The sequence below is a fragment of the Nycticebus coucang genome, chromosome 12 (assembly GCF_027406575.1).
Source record: "Nycticebus coucang isolate mNycCou1 chromosome 12, mNycCou1.pri, whole genome shotgun sequence".
In the NCBI taxonomy this organism is placed as follows: domain Eukaryota; kingdom Metazoa; phylum Chordata; class Mammalia; order Primates; family Lorisidae; genus Nycticebus; species Nycticebus coucang.
In genome coordinates, this window is record NC_069791.1 from 82,994,923 (window position 1) to 83,013,916 (window position 18,994).

The 18,994-nt window shown below is 49.4% G+C and overlaps 1 protein-coding gene and 1 pseudogene across 25 annotated transcripts; one reads left to right on the forward strand and one right to left on the reverse strand.

Annotated features, from left to right (window-relative positions):
• Positions 1 to 276: 276 nt before the first annotated feature.
• LOC128562941 (uncharacterized) lies at positions 277 to 372 on the reverse strand (annotated as a pseudogene).
• A 1,775-nt stretch (positions 373 to 2,147) lies between these two features.
• On the forward strand, positions 2,148 to 17,703 carry ATXN2L (ataxin 2 like). Of its 25 annotated transcripts, none has more exons than XM_053556980.1 (24): positions 2,156 to 3,234; positions 4,747 to 4,783; positions 4,987 to 5,043; positions 5,131 to 5,202; positions 6,438 to 6,588; positions 7,036 to 7,160; positions 9,080 to 9,171; positions 9,614 to 9,814; positions 10,686 to 10,861; positions 11,024 to 11,134; positions 11,965 to 12,171; positions 12,276 to 12,347; positions 12,578 to 12,648; positions 12,948 to 13,243; positions 13,320 to 13,389; positions 14,266 to 14,412; positions 14,499 to 14,571; positions 14,665 to 14,852; positions 15,511 to 15,640; positions 15,736 to 15,857; positions 16,022 to 16,234; positions 16,406 to 16,649; positions 16,799 to 16,958; positions 17,225 to 17,355. In XM_053556980.1, exons 1-23 carry the CDS (start codon positions 2,933 to 2,935, stop codon positions 16,951 to 16,953), a joined length of 3,312 nt encoding a protein of 1,103 aa, XP_053412955.1. In that variant the 5' UTR covers positions 2,156 to 2,932; the 3' UTR covers positions 16,954 to 16,958; positions 17,225 to 17,355. The 25 variants fall into 25 exon arrangements, 22 of the variants coding, with proteins under 22 accessions (XP_053412975.1, XP_053412971.1, XP_053412973.1 ...); XM_053556979.1 differs by having other exon boundaries at positions 17,202 to 17,339; XM_053556988.1 differs by lacking the exon at positions 2,156 to 3,234 and adding exons at positions 3,841 to 3,880; positions 4,062 to 4,218 and having other exon boundaries at positions 16,799 to 17,703.
• The last annotated feature ends 1,291 nt before the right edge of the window (positions 17,704 to 18,994 follow it).

The window sequence follows — 18,994 nt, forward strand, 5'->3', positions numbered from 1 at the left end:
TATTTTTTGTAGAGACAGGGTCTCAATTTACGGCCCTTGGGAGAGTGCCATGACGTCACACGGCTCACAGCAACCTCCAACTCTTGGGCTTACGCGATTCTCTTGCCTCAGCCTCCCGAGCAGCTGGGACTACAGGCGCCCGCCACCACGCCCCGCTATTTTTTTTCGTTGTTGTTGCAGTTTGGCCGGGGCCAGGTTTGAACCCTCTACCCTCGGTATATGGGGCCGGCGCCCTACTCACTGAGCCACAGGCACCACTCTTATTTTTTATTTTTTTTTAATATGGAACGCTTTACAAATTTGTGTTTCATCCTTGCACAGGGGCCATTAGTATCCCTCCAATTTTAGTTTATGTGCTGCTGAAGCAAGCACCCAGCAATTTTTTGTTGTAGTTGACGTTGTTTACCAGGCCCGGGCTGGCTTCCAACCCACCAGCCCTGTGTATGGGCCCCCCCTAACCACTGAGAACCGGTGCTGAGCTATCTGGCTATTTTTGTTTGTTTGTTTGTTTGTTTATTTATTTTTGAGATGGTTGCTCTGGGTAGAGACCATGGCATCACAGCTCACAGCAACCTCAAACCCTTGGGCTTTAGTCATTCTCTTGCCTCAGCCTCTCTACAGGTACCCGTCACAACGCCCGGTTGTTTTTTGGTTGCAGTTGTCACTGTGGCCTGGGCCGGGTTCGAACCCGTCAGCTTGTGTGTATGTGGCCGGCTGAGCTATGGGCGCCACCCTGTTCGGCTATTTTTAGAGACTGGCTCTTGCTCAGGCTAGTCTCGAATTCGTGAGCTCAGGCAATCCACTGGTCTCGGCCTCCCAAGAGCTAGAATTACAGGCGTGAGCCATCGTGCCGGCTTCAGAGGATCTTCTTGGAAAGAACTGATAACTTGAGCTTGAAGAACGAGAAAGTGGAGGATGGGAGGGGAATTCTGCGTGAACAAACAGCATTTGTACAGACATAGTTGAATAAGGGCAATGCATGTTGTGGAAAATTTTGTGGGGCTAAAACTTGAATGCAGGGGCAGGATAGAGTGGGTGGAAGGAGTTGGGCGCTGACCGGGTGGCATAGAATTAGGGGGTACAGCTAATGCCAGGAAAAACCTAGACTGTGTTATGGCACCCGGAAGACATAAAGGCATTTAAAATACCGTTCCGATCCACTCACTTTACAAATACGTATTTAATTGACTGCCTACATTGTAGTAGGTAGGGTAGAGCGAGGGGTAAGAGCTAGATCCCAACCACTAGGGAGCTGACATTAGCAACGAGGACAAGAATTAAATGAGCTGTTTGAATAAAGTGGGATAAACTGCTGGGCAAGTATGCAGGAAGGAAACCTGGCATATTTGAAGACAGGAGTGTGGCAGGGGCAAAGGAATATTTCCCAAAAAATTAAGGCAGACTTTTAGATAGGTATGTGCAAAGGGGTAACAAGGAGCTCCAGCTGAGCATTTCACTGGGGTTAAGACACTACCCCGCTCACTCTCCTGGATGCAAAGAGTAAGCTAACTTTAAAAATGCAAATTTGACCTCTTTTCATGTTTTTTAAAAAAGGCTCCCCCCTGCTTTAAAGATAATGTCCAGGTCTCTTACTAGGCTTGGGAACCTTTAAAATCTCGTTCCAGGCTAACTATCTCTCCAGTCTCATTTTTAAGCGCCCCCCCGCCCCTTTTTACTTAGCTTAACACATCCTTAACACAATCCGCATTTTCTCTTGCCAAGAATTCCATCTCCCTTCTCCTCAGTTTAGGCGTCCCCAATGCTGGATTTGATGTCATTTCTATTTACTCTAATAGTGCCCTGTGCTTCGCGGACTAGATCTTATCAAATTATCTAAATCAACGACTAGCTTTAACACCTTGAGAGCAGGAAGTGGTTTAATTACCCTTGTGTTGAAGCACCGAACTTAATGTCCCGATGCCCAACTAAGTTTGAATTCATTGTAAAGATGGGTGAGGATTTTCAACCAGATCCTAGGAATTTTGATTCAGTTATCTTACTACAGTTTAGCATTCATTCTCGGGCATGAAAAAACAATTTAAGTTTAAAATCACTGAAATTCAAAATAATTAAGGAGTAGGAATAGATTATCTGCTAAGATTCACAATCAAACTCATTACTTAAAGTTCATCAGTCTTTTATTTAAAGCAGATAAGGTGGAGAGCAGCTCCTTACAAAACCTACCAACCTGCCTGAAAGATTAGTCACTCGGTTTGTCCAGTCCTGGGGACTTTTTTGGCACTTAAGACCCCGCCCACTAGCACCCAAGTGGCGGAAGAACCTTACGCTACGCCATCACATCTCACACTCTGCGGAGGCATCCCGACGTTACGCCGGTGGCGTAGGCGGAGCGGCCGGTCCTTCCTTTCGGCTTCTTGGGCTCCTCCCCCAGCGCCTCTCACGCTCATTGTGAAGCGACAGCAGCAGCCAGCCTCTAAGGCGGTGTGAGACCTTGAGACCCTAAATCCCTGGCGCACGTGAGCGCCAGCGCTCCTTCTACCCACTCCAAGGGTTAGCGGTGCGAGATCCACCCATTTTTATTTCCTCCTCTCTCACCGGGAGCTAACCACCTCGGTGCGAGGGAGCACCTCGCGCCGCCGCTTCCTCCTCCCGCCCCTCCCCCTTTGGTAACTCCCGCCCGCGCGCTCCTCCTCCTTCCCCGTTCCCTGGCGACGCGCACGCGCGCCAGGCCGGCTCGCGTCCTCTCGCTTTCCGCCAGCCCGCGAGACCCCCTCCCCTTCCGCCTCGCGGCGCTTCCTCGCGCCGCGGTCTTCTCTAGCCATCCCCGGCACCGCGGGGTTACCCCTCGCCTGCCAACGGCGGGTCCCCAGTCTCCCAATCCCCCTCGCTTCCCGCGCTCTCCGGCGGGGACCCAGCCCCGGCCCTCTCTCTCCCTCCCTTCCCTCTAATTCCCCTTCCGGACGCTGCCATCATGTTGAAGCCTCAGCCGCCACAACAGACTTCCCAGCCCCAGCAGCCGCCCCCCACGCAACAGGCTGTGGCCCGCAGGCCCCCCGGAGGCACTAGCCCCCCTAACGGCGGCCTCCCAGGGCCACTGGCCACCACCTCGACTCCCCCGGGGCCGCCTCCGGCCGCTTCTCCCTGCTTGGGGCCTGCGGCCGCTGCCGGGACCGGGCTCCGCCGGGCAGCAGAAGGAATCTTGGCACCGCAGCCGCCGCCGCAGCAACAGCAACATCAGGAGAGGCCAGGGCCAGCCGCCATCGGCAGCGCCAGGTGAGGAGAGATGGACTTCAGGCGCGGGAGGTGCGGCTACCGGCAGGAGGTGGCGGCTCAGTTCTGCGGGGCGGGCCCCTAGCCTGGCACCTCTGAGAGGGACTGGGGGAATGGAAAGCTCCTGTGAAGCTGGGGGTGGCCTCTCATATCCCAACAGGTTGGAGGGAAAAGGGTCCCCTGGGCAGCCACCGGAGAATTTAGGGACTGTGCTCAGCGCTCCGGGCCTAGTCGGGACTTGGGGCTCCGGCCTTAAGTGGAGGTGGGGCGCACCCCGCTAGCGCCGTCGGACCGGGGATTTGAACCGGGGGGGTGGAGAGGCGATCGGGGTCCCCGGCTCCATTACCGCGAAGGTCTCGCGGTCCCCGGCTTCAGCCAATGAGGAATCTGCTGCGGGAAGGGGTCCCGGGCTGTAGCCAATGGAGGGGGGCGCGCGGCCCACAGTTTGGCCAATGGGGAGGGAGGGACTTGGGAGCGGGTTGCTACCTCCCCCTTCCCGGTCTGGCCAGTAGGAGGGGAGCGAAGAGGGCGGGGGGACGGAAGGAGGGATAACTGGGAGGACTGCGGGCCGGGAACCTCCAGCGCGCGCGCGCCCTTCTAGTACGTGCGCGTGGATGCTGTCTTATGACCCGGGCATTCGCGTGTCCCGGTAACACGTAGGGCAGGGGCTGGGAGTGTCCGTGAAGGGGTTAGTTTGCCGTTCCTGGATGAGTAGTGGACTCCCCATTCTGTTCTGTGTGTATGTTAATTGGATTGAGAGTGGCTGGACAGGCAAGCGCAGCGGGTTCTGTCCGCGGGAGGGGGATTTTGAAGAGGCCCGTGGGTTTTAGTGCGCAGGCGCAGACCGGGCGAGGCCTCCCGGTGGATGGCTTTTGCGGCTGCGCTGTCCCCCAGCCCTGCCAACGGCCCCCTCATCGCCCTGCTCAACCGCCGGTTACATCAGCCAGCAAGGAGTAGGGTTACCTGGCGATTGGTGACTTCCGCAGGGTGGGTAACAGGCTGAATGAGTAATAAAGTCGAGGGGGTGGGGTACAGGGGCATACCACCTCCTTCCAGGGTTTGGGGTGTAAGGCTGCTGAAAGTGATTGTTTTTTCTGTTTGAGAGGTAATGTGCCTGAGCCACCTAGTTTGAACCTCTGCTCCCTTAGTTTTCACCTTCGCATCTGGGATGGGTTGTTGGTAAATATTGTAGCATTGGTCTGTTGGAAGCAAGCAGGCCTGGACCCTTGGAGAAAGTGAAACTGTTGTGTTACATTGGTTCTTAAGGCATTTGACAACCGTGTTAATGGAGGTTTTTTATTTCTGGTATTTGGAGGATGTTAGTGGTATTATGGGCTTTTAATGCATGTTCTTTTCTTCTGTAAGATGAGAAACTCAAAATCCGGTTCATTAATTGGTTTGTAGCCTAAATCAATGCCTTCATGTGGTTTATGGTTCTGGAATTTATTACTTCATAATGGTGTAAGGGAATTGAATAAATTTAAATAACTACTTTCTTGTTTCCTTCTCTTATAGGGGACAGAGCACAGGAAAGGGACCCCCACAGTCACCCGTGAGTGCCTTTTCTCTCTCAGATACATGGATCTAAAAGACAAGTGTATGGGAATACAGGGCAGATTAGGTACAGAGGTAGTCAAATGGGCTCAGAACAGCTGTGAACCCCGGTACACACAAGGAGGATGTGAGTGTGGGCATTTAGAAGGAAAGTGAGGTGTTGCCTCTGGTCCTTTATTTCTCTCTTGTGTTAACGGACAGGTGTTTGAAGGTGTCTACAATAATTCCAGAATGCTGCATTTCCTTACAGCCGTTGTGGTAAGTAGGTAGTTAACCCCTAGGTTGTTTGAGGAATATAATGCATGTTTTCTGGATGCACTTTTCTTATTTTTCTCCCTTTCCCAGGGTTCCACTTGTGATGTAAAGGTGAAAAATGGCACCACATATGAAGGTATCTTCAAGACTCTGAGCTCAAAGGTCAGTGTCCTCAAATTCATTTTTGGAGTTGTGTGGAAGGAGGAACAGAATGAAGTGGTCTCATTGAAGGTGTGAGTTGGGTGTGTAAGACTGTAGTGTTAATGGTTTCTGTAGGCCTGTGCTACTTGGTACTGCAAATAATAAAAGACAAATTAGAGAGGTAGGTACTTAATTGTTAAAATTCTTAAGTTTGAGGCCGGGTGCAGTGGCTTGCACCTGTAATCCTAGCACTCTGGGAGGCCGAGGCGGGTGGGTAGCTTGAGCTCACGGGTTTCAAGACCAGCTTGAGCAAAAAGCAAGACCCTGTCTCTACTAAAAGTAGAAAAAACTGAGGTAAGAGGATCGTTCGAGCCCAAGAGTGGGAGGTTGCTGTGACCTATGACGCCACGGCTGCAGGTATATTATCACACCTGCAAAAAGTTGTTAAAAAAAAAAAAAAAATAGCCAGGCCGTGTGGCGGGCACCTGTAGTCCCAAGCTACTATGGAGGCTGAGGCAAGAGAATTGCTTGAGCTGAAGCGTTTGAGGTTGCTGTGAAGACTAAAAATAAGACTAAAAAAAAATTTTTTTTTAAATTAAAAAAAAAAATTTTTAAGAGACATTTTTATCTTGTTGCCCTCAGTAGAGTGATGTAGCGTCACAGCTCACAGCAACTTTCAGCTCCTGGGCTTAGGTGATTCTTTTGCCTCAGCTTCCCAAGAAGCTGTGACTACAGGTGCCCACCACATCATCTGGCTATTTTTTTGTTGTTGGAGTTTGGCTGGGGCCGGACTTGAACCCACCACCCTTGGTATATGGAGCTGGCACCCTACTCACTGAGCCATAGGCACCACCCTTAAAATTTTTTTTTTTTTTGCAGTTTTTGGCCGGGGCTGGGTTTGAACCTGCCATCTCCAGCATATGGGGCTGGCGCCCTACTCCTTTGAGCCACAGGCGCCACCCAATTTTTTTTTTTTTTTCTTTTGCAGTTTTTGCCCGGGGGCTGGGTTTGAACCCGCCACCTCCGGCATACAGGGCTGGCGCCCCACTCCTTTGAGCCACAGGTGCTGCCCTTAAAATTTTTTTAATGAAATTTTTAGCTTAAGACTTTGGCCAATGTTAAGACTGTGCACTGGATTTCTAGTGTGTTGAGAATATGATGTGGGGAAAAGATTAGAAAGGGTAAGAGAAAATAGGTTTTTGCTTTCACATTTCTCTATATTGATCTTTGGGTGTTGGGGAATGGGGCTTTTGTAGTTTGAACTAGCAGTAGATGCCGTGCACCGAAAAGTATCTGAGCCAGCAGGTGGTCCTCGTCGGGAAGACATTGTGGACACCATGGTGTTTAAACCAAGTGATGTTATGCTTGTCCACTTCCGAAATGTTGACTTCAATTATGCTACTAAAGGTATTGTGCTAGGCTGTTAAGTAAGACCCGCTCTGTGAGCAGAGAGGGCAGTATGTGTACAGGTGGAACATGTTTTGTTTTTTTCCCCCTCTTTATTGCCTTTTTTTCCCCTGGAGGGAGATGGCTGGATTGTTTTGAAAATTATATCTTAACATTTAATACATAGTGGGATGAATTCTGGCCTATGTTGTGGTTCTTCATATTTTCCTTACTTAGTTTTTAACTTTTTGTTCCTTTTGAGTTTTATTAGTTAATAATCTTTATAGATCAGGATTTTTATACTCTTATCATCATCACCCCAAGTCCTGACACACAAATACATATACTTTAAGTCTGGGTTTCTTAAGCTTCTCTTTGCTCCTGAACTACTGAGGGTGTGGTGAGGGATGTTGGAAAGAAAGCTATGAAATATTATCTTTCTCCTGATTTTCAACTCTGCGCCCATAGATAAGTTCACTGATTCAGCCATTGCCATGAACTCGAAGGTGAATGGGGAGCACAAAGAGAAGGTGCTTCAGCGCTGGGAAGGGGGTGACAGCAACAGCGATGACTACGACCTTGAATCTGACATGGTATGGTCTCCTTCCCTAATAGCTGGGCAGACAGAACTGCTTGTTAACAGATTCGATTTTGGAACCAAAAATTGATTCTTGGGGGAGTGGGAGAAAAATAATTACTGTTGCCTATAGATGGCGGTTGGATAGCGAGTAGAAAGGTATAGAAGAATAGCAAAATTATTCTTTCAACATCAGTAATTGACAACTATTAGTATTTGCTTTCATAAAAGCAACTACTGTGATGCATTTAAAATCTCATGAATAAAGCCAGGTGTGGTGGTGTGTGTGTGGCCCCAGCTACTAAGATGGCTGAGGTAAGAGAATCACTTGATACCAGGAGTTCAAGGCTGCAGGTATATTATGATCATACCTGTGAAAAGACACTGCACTGCAGCCTGGGCGACATAGCAAGACCCTTCTCTCTTGAAAAGGAAAACTCTGGCTCGGCACCTGTAGCTCAGTGGGTAGGGCACCGGCCGCATACACCGGAGCTGGTAGGTTTGAACCCACCCTGGGACTTCAAAACAACGACAACTGCAACAAAAAAATAGCCAAGCGTTGGTAGTGGGCGCCTATAGTCCCAGCTACTTCAGAGGCTGAGGGAAGAGAATTGCTTAAGCCCAGGAGTTTGAGGTTGCTGTGAGCTGTGACACCGTGCAATTCTGCTATGGGTGACCAAGTGAGACTCTGTCTCAAAAAAAGAAAACTCTTAGGAATTAATGCATTATTGTTTGGGTGTATGCAATTTGCTCAAGAATTTGTTTTTTGGTTCAGCGCCCATAGCTCAGTGGTTATGGCACCAGCCACATGCACCGAACACGGCAGGTTCAAGCCCGCTCGGGCCAGCTAAACAATGACAAGTGCAACAAGAAAATAGCTGGGCTTGTGGCGGGAGCCTGTAGCCCCAGCTGTTTGGGAGGCTGAGGCAAGAGAATCACTTAAGCCCAAGAGTTGGAGGTTGCTGTGAACTGTGATGTCACAGCACTCTACCGAGGGCGACATACTGAGACTCCGTCTCAAAAAAAAAAAAAAAAATTTGTTTTTCTTGCCTTTTCTATTGATTTTTCATATTGATAAATAAGTCTAGCATTCTTTTTAACTGTTATATACTGTTTTTTAAAATTTATTTATTTCGAGACAGGGTCTTGCTATGTTGCTGGGCTAGAGTGCAGTGGCATCATCATACCCTGTCTGCAACCTCGCACTCCTGGGCTGGGTGCCTAAAGTCAAACCTTGAACCTTCTGCCTCAGCCTCAGTAGCTGGGACTATCGGCGCACATCACCATGCCCAGTTAAATTTTTCTAATATTTTGTAGAGACACAGTCTCACTGTGTTGCTCCAGCTGGTTTTAAACTCCTGGCCTCAAGCATTTCTGCTGTCTTGGCCACCCAAAGTGCTGGAGTTAAAGACATGAGCCACTGCACCTAACCTGTTTTATTTATATTCATAAACGTATATTACATGCCAAATTGTGTTTGTCCCTTTCTTTACCGATCTGTATTTTGTTACTATTTTGTTGCTAAAATACTAACCTTGTTGACCTTTTAGAACACACATCCTCGTGCACACTTGCCAGAATTTCTCAGGGATATCCTGGAAACAGATCTGTTAGACCATAGGACTTTACAGTTTTTTTTTTTTGTGGTTTTTGGCCAAGGCTGTGTTTGAACCCACCACCTCCGGCATATGGGACCGGCGCCCTACTCCTTGAGCCACAGGCGCCACCCCAGGACTTACAGTTTTATTGGTTATATCCAATTTGTGGTGTAATTATTATTAGTAATAATTGATAGTCTCACCAGCCATGTTCCTATTTTCTTCATTCTTGGTTTGATTGCATTTTTAAGTTTTTCATACGATGGAAAATAAATGACATGTCATTGCTGCTTTCTTTGCTCAGTTTTAAAATATTTTACTTTTCCCCCTTTTTTAGTCTAATGGATGGGATCCCAATGAAATGTTCAAGTTCAACGAGGAGAACTATGGTGTGAAGACCACCTATGACAGCAGTCTCTCTTCTTACACGTGAGTATCTTGCTAACTTCCAAAGGTGGATTAGTTTGCAGTCAGAAGACAGGATTTGCAGGTGGAACATAGTTTTTGCTCATTCTTCTCTCAGTTTCCAGGTTGGCCATCCTGTATTTCTGTTCTTCCTTTGGAACTGTTTTCTCAAACCTTTTCTGCTATTTTTTTCTGATTGTAAGCCACCTCCGTAGGTGGAATTAATTAACTGCTTTCTTCCTCTGTGCCTATACTTTTCCTCTAAACTTAAAACATATACACATTGAAGAGTTTCTTAGACTCAGAGTTCTACCTAGGACTCAGTATATTCCTGTTTAATACGTGTTGAGTTGTGAAGGAATTGAACCACTTACATGGCTGAGGTGACGATTGAACTGATGTTTTCCCTTTTTCTCTCTTTCTTTCCCTGCACTGGGATGGTGGCTGGCTGTGGGATTCTCTTCAGGGTGCCCTTAGAAAAGGATAATTCAGAAGAGTTTCGTCAACGAGAGCTGCGTGCAGCCCAGTTGGCCCGAGAGATCGAATCAAGCCCCCAGTACCGCCTACGGATTGCCATGGAGAATGATGATGGGCGCACTGAGGAGGAGAAGCACAGCGCAGTTCAGCGGCAGGGCTCAGGGCGAGAGAGTCCCAGCTTGGCATCCAGGTAATTGGTGGGAGCAGCTAGCACTGTTTGGGGCTCACTATAACATCCAGGGCCCAGGCCAAGAGTTTTTATACCCTGTTGATTAAGCATCATGACCATATGACGCATATGATGTGGGTTAACACGTAGTTATTCCCAATTTCTAGGTTTAGGAGCTTGAAGGCTAGAGAGGTTAAGTAATTTGCCCAAAATAACAAGACTGAAGCTTGTAATTCGGAAGAAACTTTTTTCAAAATTTTTGTATACTTGCTTTTGTTTTCTATATGTTTATATACATGTGTTTTTCCTTTTTTTTTTTTTTTAAGAACCAAGGAATCTTCGTGTATATTTTTTGCTTTTATAAAAATAAAATTTGCTCGGGAGGCTGAGGCAAGAGAATCGCGTAAACCCAAGAGTTAGAGGTTGCTGTAAGCCGTGTGATGCCACGGCACTCTTCTTGAGGGCGGTACAGTGAGACTCTGTCTCTACAAAAAAAATAAAATAAAATTTACCTGTTAATGTTCTATGTTTTATAAACGCTGCACTTTGATTTATGGTATAATCCTACCTTTCTCATAGGTCAGGAGTGGTAGAATTGTGGAACACTGGCCAGGTTGGTTGGGTCAGGGTTGATGTAACATGAGGTTAAGCCTCTAACCACAGAACATTTAACTGGGACACATGTTCTAGTGGGATAGTGAAAGAAGCTAGAGCCAGGCAGATAGAGTTGAGTGAGTGAGTATGTGTGTGTGTATGTATTAGGGAGTGGGAGAGAATTCAGAAGGAAAGACGTCATCTCTCTTTTTTTTTTTTTTTTAATTTTATTTTGTCATCTTTCTAAAATGTGCAGGTTTTGCAGGTACCTTATTTGAACTCTGAATTCTTTCCCCAGGGAGGGGAAGTATATCCCTCTGCCTCAGCGAGTTCGGGAAGGTCCTCGGGGAGGTGTTCGGTGCAGCAGTTCTCGAGGCGGCCGGCCTGGCCTTAGCTCTTTGCCACCTCGTGGCCCTCACCATCTTGAAAATAGCAGCCCTGGCCCAGGTTCTGAGGCACGTGGTATCAATGGAGGTGAGTTGTGGAGCAGACCTTGTGGGGGAGAGAAGAGAAGGAGATGGTAGGAAGGTGGGAAGGGTAATCAAAAGGATTCGAATGGGTTGGAGCAGTGGTGCATGGGCAGTGATGTAATAGGTACTCTGGCTCTTCTGACTTTTTCTTTTTTAAAAAAAATAGGTCCTTCCCGTATGTCCCCTAAGGCACAGCGGCCGCTGAGAGGTGCTAAGACACTGTCTTCACCCAACAATAGGCCTTCTGGAGAAACTTCTGTTCCACCTCCTCCTGCAGGTAAAACTTAAGTACTATTAGATAAATGTTTTTAGAGGAACATAGATATGTCAGTTTTTGGAACACTGGGATGGAAGACAGTTTCAAGGTAGATGTTTTGAGGAGTTTGGATTTGTCCTTCTTAAGAAAAAAATCTTCCACGTTCATTAGTGCAGGAAAAAATCCCAACCTAGCAATCCATGGGTTGTGTCTGGCTGGCAGATATCTTTTGTTTAGATTTGAATTAACATTGAAAAATGCTGTTTGGTGCAGCAGTTCTCAGGGCAGCCAGGGAGAAGTCATAGACTATTTTCTTTTTTTCTTTTTTTTTTTGTAGAGACAGAGTCTCACTTTATGGCCCTCGGTAGAGTGCTGTGGCCTCACGCAGCTCACAGCAACCTCCAACTCCTGGGCTTAGGCGATTCTCCTGCCTCAGCCTCCCAAGTAGCTGGGACTACAGACGCCTGCCACAACGCCCGGCTATTTTTTGGTTGCAGTTTGGCCGGGGCCGGGCTTGAACCTGCCACCCTCGGTATATGGGGCCGGCGCCCTACCGACTGAGCCACAGGCGCCGCCCCATAGACTATTTTCTATTTCTTTTGAATTACAGAACGTTCTGCCAACACTGAGCCTTCCTTGCTGCATAGCTCTAGTTGGCTGGAACAGAATCATGACTGCTCCTTTAAGCTTTCCAGTCGCTCATGTTGTTCATTTACCTGTGTATGTTACCTGCCTCAGGCTTCTGGACATTTTAAGTCCGTGACCATGGGTGTGATAAATAAACTTTGTTGGTATTTTGAGTGAGAATTCTGTACCCCACTGCCTGTTGACCAGCAGTAACCATTGTACAGCTCTCCCTTTTCTTCCAGTGGGCCGGATGTACCCTCCGCGCTCTCCCAAATCTGCTGCCCCAGCCCCAATCTCAGCTTCCTGTCCTGAACCTCCCATCGGCTCAGCAGTGCCAACTTCTTCAGCCTCTATCCCTGCGACGTCAGCAGATCCTGGAGTGGGCTCCATTTCCCCAGCTTCTCCAAAGATCTCCCTGGCCCCCACAGATGGTAAGAGCCAGATGGTTAAAGAGCTGAATGGTTGAGGGTTATGGACATTATGACGTGGTTCTGGACAGAAAGACCCTCAGGCATCTCTCTCTCTCTTTGTTTAGTAAAAGAACTCTCTACCAAGGAACCTGGGAGAACTCTAGAGCCCCAGGAACTGGCTCGGATAGCTGGGAAAGGTGAGGATTTTTTTTTTTTTTTTTTTTCCTGTTGAAGACTAATATTTTGTTTGGGAGAGTATTTTAGTTAGGAAACTTATTGGAATTCAGAAGCAGAGTGTCTGTCAGCTCTCCGATCCTAATTTAGTTAATTCTTAGGATTCTCAAGAGTTTTCTTGTCCTTTGGGCTGTTGGAAACATAGCCACTTTCAAGAAAGAAATGTATTTTTTTCTTCACTGTCTTCTCATAGTCCCTGGCCTTCAGAATGAACAGAAGCGATTTCAACTAGAAGAACTGAGAAAGTTTGGGGCTCAGTTTAAGGTGAGAGAAGTGTGAAACAAACTAGGATATTAGCAGGGTGAAGGAGTGTGTGGTTGCCTTATAGAAGAGTACACAGGTGGGGTAGAAGGGATGAAATCAAGCAGGGATGAAAGAAGGAAACATGGGGCAGCACCTGTGGCTCAAGGAGTAGGGTGCTGGTCCCATACCAGAGGTGGTGGGTTCATACCCAGCCCCGGCCAAAAACTGGACGAAAAGAAAAAAAAAAAAAAAAGAGAGAAGCATGGCCTGGGGCCTGGAACAGAAATTACTGTACTGTGTGTGTATTTTTCTCCTTACAGCTTCAGCCCAGTAGCTCCCCTGAGACCAGCTTGGATCCTTTTCCTCCCCGGATCTTAAAGGAAGAAGCCAAAGGGAAAGAGAAGGAAGTTGATGGTCTGTTGACTTCAGAGCCCATGGGGTCCCCTGTATCGTCCAAGACAGAGTCCGTATCGGATAAGGAGGACAAACCACCCCTGACACCAGCAGGAGGCGCTGAGGGACCAGAGCAGCCCCCACCACCTTGCCCAAGCCAAACCGGCAGTCCCCCACTGGGCCTTATGAAGGGAGATGACAAAGATGAGGGCCCTGTTGCCGAGTAAGTGGGGTGAAGAGCTGTGTCTATGTCGGGGTGAGGGGGAAGCCATGAGGATTGATTTTACTTTCTCTCATAGACAAGTGAAGAAATCAACGTTGAACCCCAATGCCAAGGAGTTCAATCCCACAAAGCCTCTGCTCTCTGTGGTGAGATGGGACAGGAGAATGTGGGCTGTGATTTCTGTGAGAGAGAATTGGGTGGGGCTAAGTAGATAATGGAAGGGAGCACTTTACTGTTAAGACACTGCGTTGCCCCACAGTGAAGAGACAGCAAATGTTTAGGGATGGCAGTTTTTGGGCTGTGTGAGGAACATGACTCAAACCTTGGGTGGGTGACAAGGGATCCTGATGAGTCTTTTTTTTTTTTTTTTTTTTTATTTTCCACGACTCCCCTTCATTCTACTCTGTTTGATCCTGATGAGTCTTGACAAGTATTTGTAGGTTTCTCTGTGGTTCTTAGCATTTGGCTTAGGAGTAGTTGAGTAGGTAGTTATGAACATAGGTCTCATTTGGGCCACTTAAACCCTGTACTTAATAAGCCAATACTCTGTCATAGTTTGCTCAGGTATGGTGTAAGAATGTAACATCTCATGGGGTTTGATGTGTGGCTTAACCAAAATACAGTATGGAGGCTTGGTGCCCTCAGCTTAGTGGTTAGGGCGCCAGCCATATATGCTGGGGCTGATGGGTTTGAACCCAGCCCAGGCCTGCTGAACAACAATGTCAACTACAACAGCAGCAAAATACCCAGGTATTGTGGCCGGTGCCTGTAGTCCCAGCTACTTGGGAGGCTGAGGCAAGAGAATCGCTTAAGCTCAAAAGTTTGAGGTTGCTATGAGTTGTGATGCCATGGCACTCTACCGAGGGTGATAAAATGAGACTCTATCTGAAAAAAAATAAATAAAACAAAGTTCAGAATGTGTTTGGCACATAGCATTGCATAAATGCTACATGTTATAGGTGTGTCTGGGAATAGAGGGGAGGGTACAGAAATAAACCATTATCCTCCCTTGTCTCTTACAGAACAAGTCCACCAGTACCCCAACTTCTCCAGGGCCCCGGACTCACTCGACTCCATCTATCCCGGTGCTGACAGCAGGCCAGAGTGGGCTATACAGCCCCCAGTACATCTCCTACATACCTCAGATCCACATGGGACCAGCTGTACAGGTAAGAAAGGAGCCTGGGCAGCCCGAGGATTTGGCTGGGCTGGCTGAGGGACCAGGTCATTCAGCCTTATCTGTCCTTGTTCTCAGGCACCTCAGATGTATCCATATCCTGTTTCCAATTCAGTGCCTGGGCAGCAGGGCAAATACCGGGGAGCAAAAGGTGAGCAGGGTTGGGAGGGGCAGTTGGTGGAGCTGCCCAGTGCCTCCTGGCAGGTGGAGCTTGAGCCCTGCACTATGTTCCCCCTGCCCCCAGGCTCCTTGCCCCCTCAGCGCTCAGACCAACACCAGCCAGCCTCAGCCCCTCCGATGATGCAGGCTGCCGCCGCTGCTGGTCCACCTCTGGTGGCTGCTACACCTTATTCTTCCTACATCCCCTACAATCCGCAGCAGTTCCCAGGCCAGCCAGCCATGATGCAACCCATGGCCCACTACCCCTCACAGGTGACTTCTGGCCCCAGGAGAGGAATTGGAGATCCAGAGCCCCTGCTAGGGATCTCCCCTTCTCCACCTTCAAGACTCGGTTCTGGGTGAGGGCAGCAGGTGGTGATTTGAGTGGTCAGCTGTGAGATTGGTGGTTGTGTACTTGGGTTTGAGTCTTGGCTCTTGCAGGACCTGTGACAAGACATAGAACATTTATCTAAATTTCAGTTTTTTTCTCTGAGGTGTAGTATCCGCTTGTCAGGATTGTTGTGGTTAAATAAAGAAGGTGATTGTGATGAGGCCCAGCCAGTGCCCTGCACATGGTGACTGGGCAGGAAGGAGTGGCTCCCCAGTCTGCTGCGCTGATAACCTTTAGTGGAGATCAGAGTCTCACTTTGTTACCCTGGGTAGAATGCCATGGTGTCATAGCTTATGGCAATTTCAAACTCTTGGGCTCAAGTAATCCTGCCTCAGCTTCCTGAGTAGCTGAGACTACAGGTGCCCACCACACCTGGCTATCTTTTTTTTTTAATTAAGTAGAGGTGGGGTCTAAGTCTTGCTCAGACTGGTCTCAGACTCCTGAGCTCAAGTGATCCTCCTGCCTTGGCTTCCCAGAGTGCTGGGATTGGGTGTGAGCCACTGTACCCAGCCTGCTGACTACTACTCTCTGTCCAACCAGCCGGTGTTTGCCCCCATGCTTCAAAGCAACCCACGCATGCTGACATCGGGTAGCCATCCCCAGGCCATTGTGTCATCCTCTACCCCTCAGTACCCATCTGCGGAGCAGCCTACCCCCCAAGCCCTTTATGGTGAGTTGCTGTGCCCTCCCTTTCTGCTCCTGCTGTGCTCTTCGGTCCCCTTTTGGTGTGCTCAGTGCTGGTTCTCTCCTTCTTTCCTGCTGTAGCCACTGTTCACCAGTCCTACCCACACCATGCCACGCAGCTCCATGCCCACCAGCCGCAGCCGGCTACCACGCCTACTGGGAGCCAGCCACAGTCCCAGCATGCGGCCCCCAGTCCTGTCCAGGTGCCTGCTGCGGGGGTCTGAGCGGTTGGTGTGGAATGGGTGGCAGCTAGAAGAGAGAGTGAGCTGGGGTCTTTCCCCAGCAGGGAGGATGGTTAGGAGTCTGTAAGTGGTTGGCCTGGATACCAGAGGAGTGGGAGATACTCACCCATACCTTCCCTTGACAGCATCAGGCGGGGCAGGCCCCACACCTGGGCAGTGGACAGCCGCAGCAGAATCTGTACCACCCAGGGGCCCTGACAGGCACACCACCCTCTCTGCCACCGGGACCTTCTGCCCAGTCCCCTCAGAGCAGCTTCCCCCAACCAGCCGCTGTGTATGCCATCCATGCCCACCAGCAGCTGCCCCACGGCTTCACCAACATGGCCCATGTTACCCAGGTAAGATCCTGAGGGACCTGCTTCCTCTGGGTCTGGATAGAGGACATTATCCTTGGAGCTGTCCCATTCCCAAGGCCTTGGTTTCTTTGTAGGTACTCGTACTAAACTGAGGGTTTTCAGAGCCCTTCTCAGTCTTCTTTGGTACTCCCGGCTACTTTTTGTTCTCTACAGGCCCATGTCCAAACTGGAATCACAGCAGCCCCGCCCCCTCACCCTGGGGCTCCCCACCCGCCCCAGGTGATGCTGCTGCACCCACCCCAGAGCCATGGGGGGCCCCCCCAAGGCGCAGTGCCCCAGAGTGGGGTGCCTGCACTCTCAGCTTCCACACCCTCACCCTACCCCTACATCGGACACCCCCAAGGTGAGCAGCCTGGCCAGGCGCCTGGATTTCCAGGAGGAGCCGATGACAGGATTCGTGAGTTCTCGTTAGCTGGGGGAATTTGGCATGGAAGAGCTGAGGGGCTGCAGGTGGGGCAGGATGCACGGGTTCTGGGTGGGGAGTGAGGGGTCTTGGAGGCAGGGCTGTCCCACAGGGCGCCCGCCGACCTGCACCTGTCTGTGAAGTATGTAGGGTGGGCAGAAGCCACAGTCGCCGCCGCCAGGGGCTTGCTCCTGGCTCTGTCCTTTGCTTCCCTCCGTCCTCGCTCAGTTGTGATCCAGCAGCCCCCCTCCCCACTGCCTCCCCAGCTCTCAGTGACCCCGACTGTCTCCTGACTTAGCCGAGGTAAGGTCAGCGCAGCAGACAGGGCCAGACTGGGGTGTGGGGGGCTGAGCTGGGCACACAAGTAAGGGCTCTGGCTTACTGGGAAACAGCGTTTGACCTGTGCTTCTGACAGCCCCATGAGACACCTTGAGGAGGCCGCTCCTACCCAGACACACCCCCACTCCCCCACTGGACGGCATTGGATGAAGGGACAGCTGCTTGGGTTCTAATGTTCCTGCTCTCTTCTCTTTCCCCTCCAACCAGTTCAATCTCATCCCTCCCAGCAGCTCCCCTTCCACCCCCCGGGGAACTGAAGATTGTCCTGGCCGCGACCTGAGACCTCCATGAGTGGAGGGAAGAGTGATCTATGTCTCTTCCCCCAGCAGCTCGGACCAGTCCCAGCCCTCCAAACCTCCCTTTCCCCCAGGGGAGCTGGGGAATTCCTGCCAAGCACCTTGAATGGGAAAGGCCTCAAAGCGGCAGGGCCAGGGTCCAGCAGGGGTGGGGGGTTCCTGCTCTGCCCTGCCTGTTCCCACCCTTCTTGCCCTCCCATCCTCATCTGTTCCCCCGCTGGAGATGGAAGATCTTTTATTTTCTATTATTTATAACTTCTGACTTGGGCCCCCCGTTCTTTCTTTCCCATTAACTTGAGTGATCTGTATGAGCGACAGATGCCCCACAAGGATGGTTGGACAAGGACTTTTACTTTTTATTACATAAAAATATTAAAAAATAAATAAAAAAATAAAAATTTAAACTAACTTAACCTGCTTATATTTTCTCTTTGGAGCCTAGAGTAAGGTTGTAGCTCTGAGTCTTGTATAGTATTACATTTATCTTATGTATTCCTCTTTCCCTTCATGCAAAAATTGTAGTTTCTCTAAACCCCAGGATGAGGGGGGCGTTTTGTGCTATTTTGAAGGTAGGTTCCAGACCTACCAACGTTCTTGTTGGCAGACTGCGTGGCTAAACGTATGTGACTGTATGGCAGTGTGGTCCCACAAGCAGTGCTTCATGAATTATGTCTACCTCTGCTTCTGGTGTTGGAAATAAAGACGTGACTAGTGGACAGTTGAGAGACCTGGATCTGAGTTGAGAGGTGTGAAGGTGAAATTGCTAGTGGGAGAAGAGGGGAGAGGATTTGTTAGGGAACCAGGAGCTAAATTAGTTATAGATGAGACATGAAGATTGAAGCATGGCATGTGGAAATAACAGGATTTAGAGGAGTTATTTTTTCAAGGAAGCAGTTTGGATTTCTTCTACTGAGACCTGACCTTGGTTTCCTTATCTTTAAAATGATAATTTTCCCCCTTAAAGGATTGTGAGGGCGAGGCTGGTGCTTGCTGCTAGGCATGGTGGTTTCAGCTTGGACCAAAGCCAGAAAACACTGGTTGAGACGAGGGCAGAAATAATGGTTAGATGTTGGGGGATCTGAAACTTGGTAAAAAGATGGGCATGCTAGGGGGATAGAGTATATTAGGAAGGGAGTTTTATAGAAAAACTACCTGGGTGTTGGTGCATGCCAGTAGGTTCAGCTACTTTGGAGGGTGAGGCAAGATGTTTTTTTTGTTTTAATTTTTTTTTTGAGACAGAGCCTCAAGCTGTCACCCTGGGTAGAGTGCCGTGGCATCACAGCTCACAGCAACCTCCAATTCCTGGGCTCAAGTGATTCTTCTGCCTCTGCCTCCCAAGTAGCTGGGACTATAGGCGCCTGCCACAATGCCCAGCTATTTTTTGGTTGCAGCCATCATTGTTGTTTGGCGGGCCCAGGCTGGATTCGAACCTGCCAGCTTGGGTGTATATGGCTGGCGCCTTAGCCACTTGAGCCACAGACTGCTGAGCCAAGATGATTTAAAGACCAAGCGCGGTGGCTCACACCTGTAATCCTAGCACTCTGAGAGGCCAAGGTGGGTGGATTGAGCTCACAGGTTTGAGACCAGCCTGAGCAAGACCCTGTCTCTAAAAATATAGCTAGGCTTTGTGGTGGGCGCTTGTAGTCCTAGGTACTTGGGAGGCTAAGGCAAGATAATCGCTTGAGCCCGAGTTTGAGGTTGCTG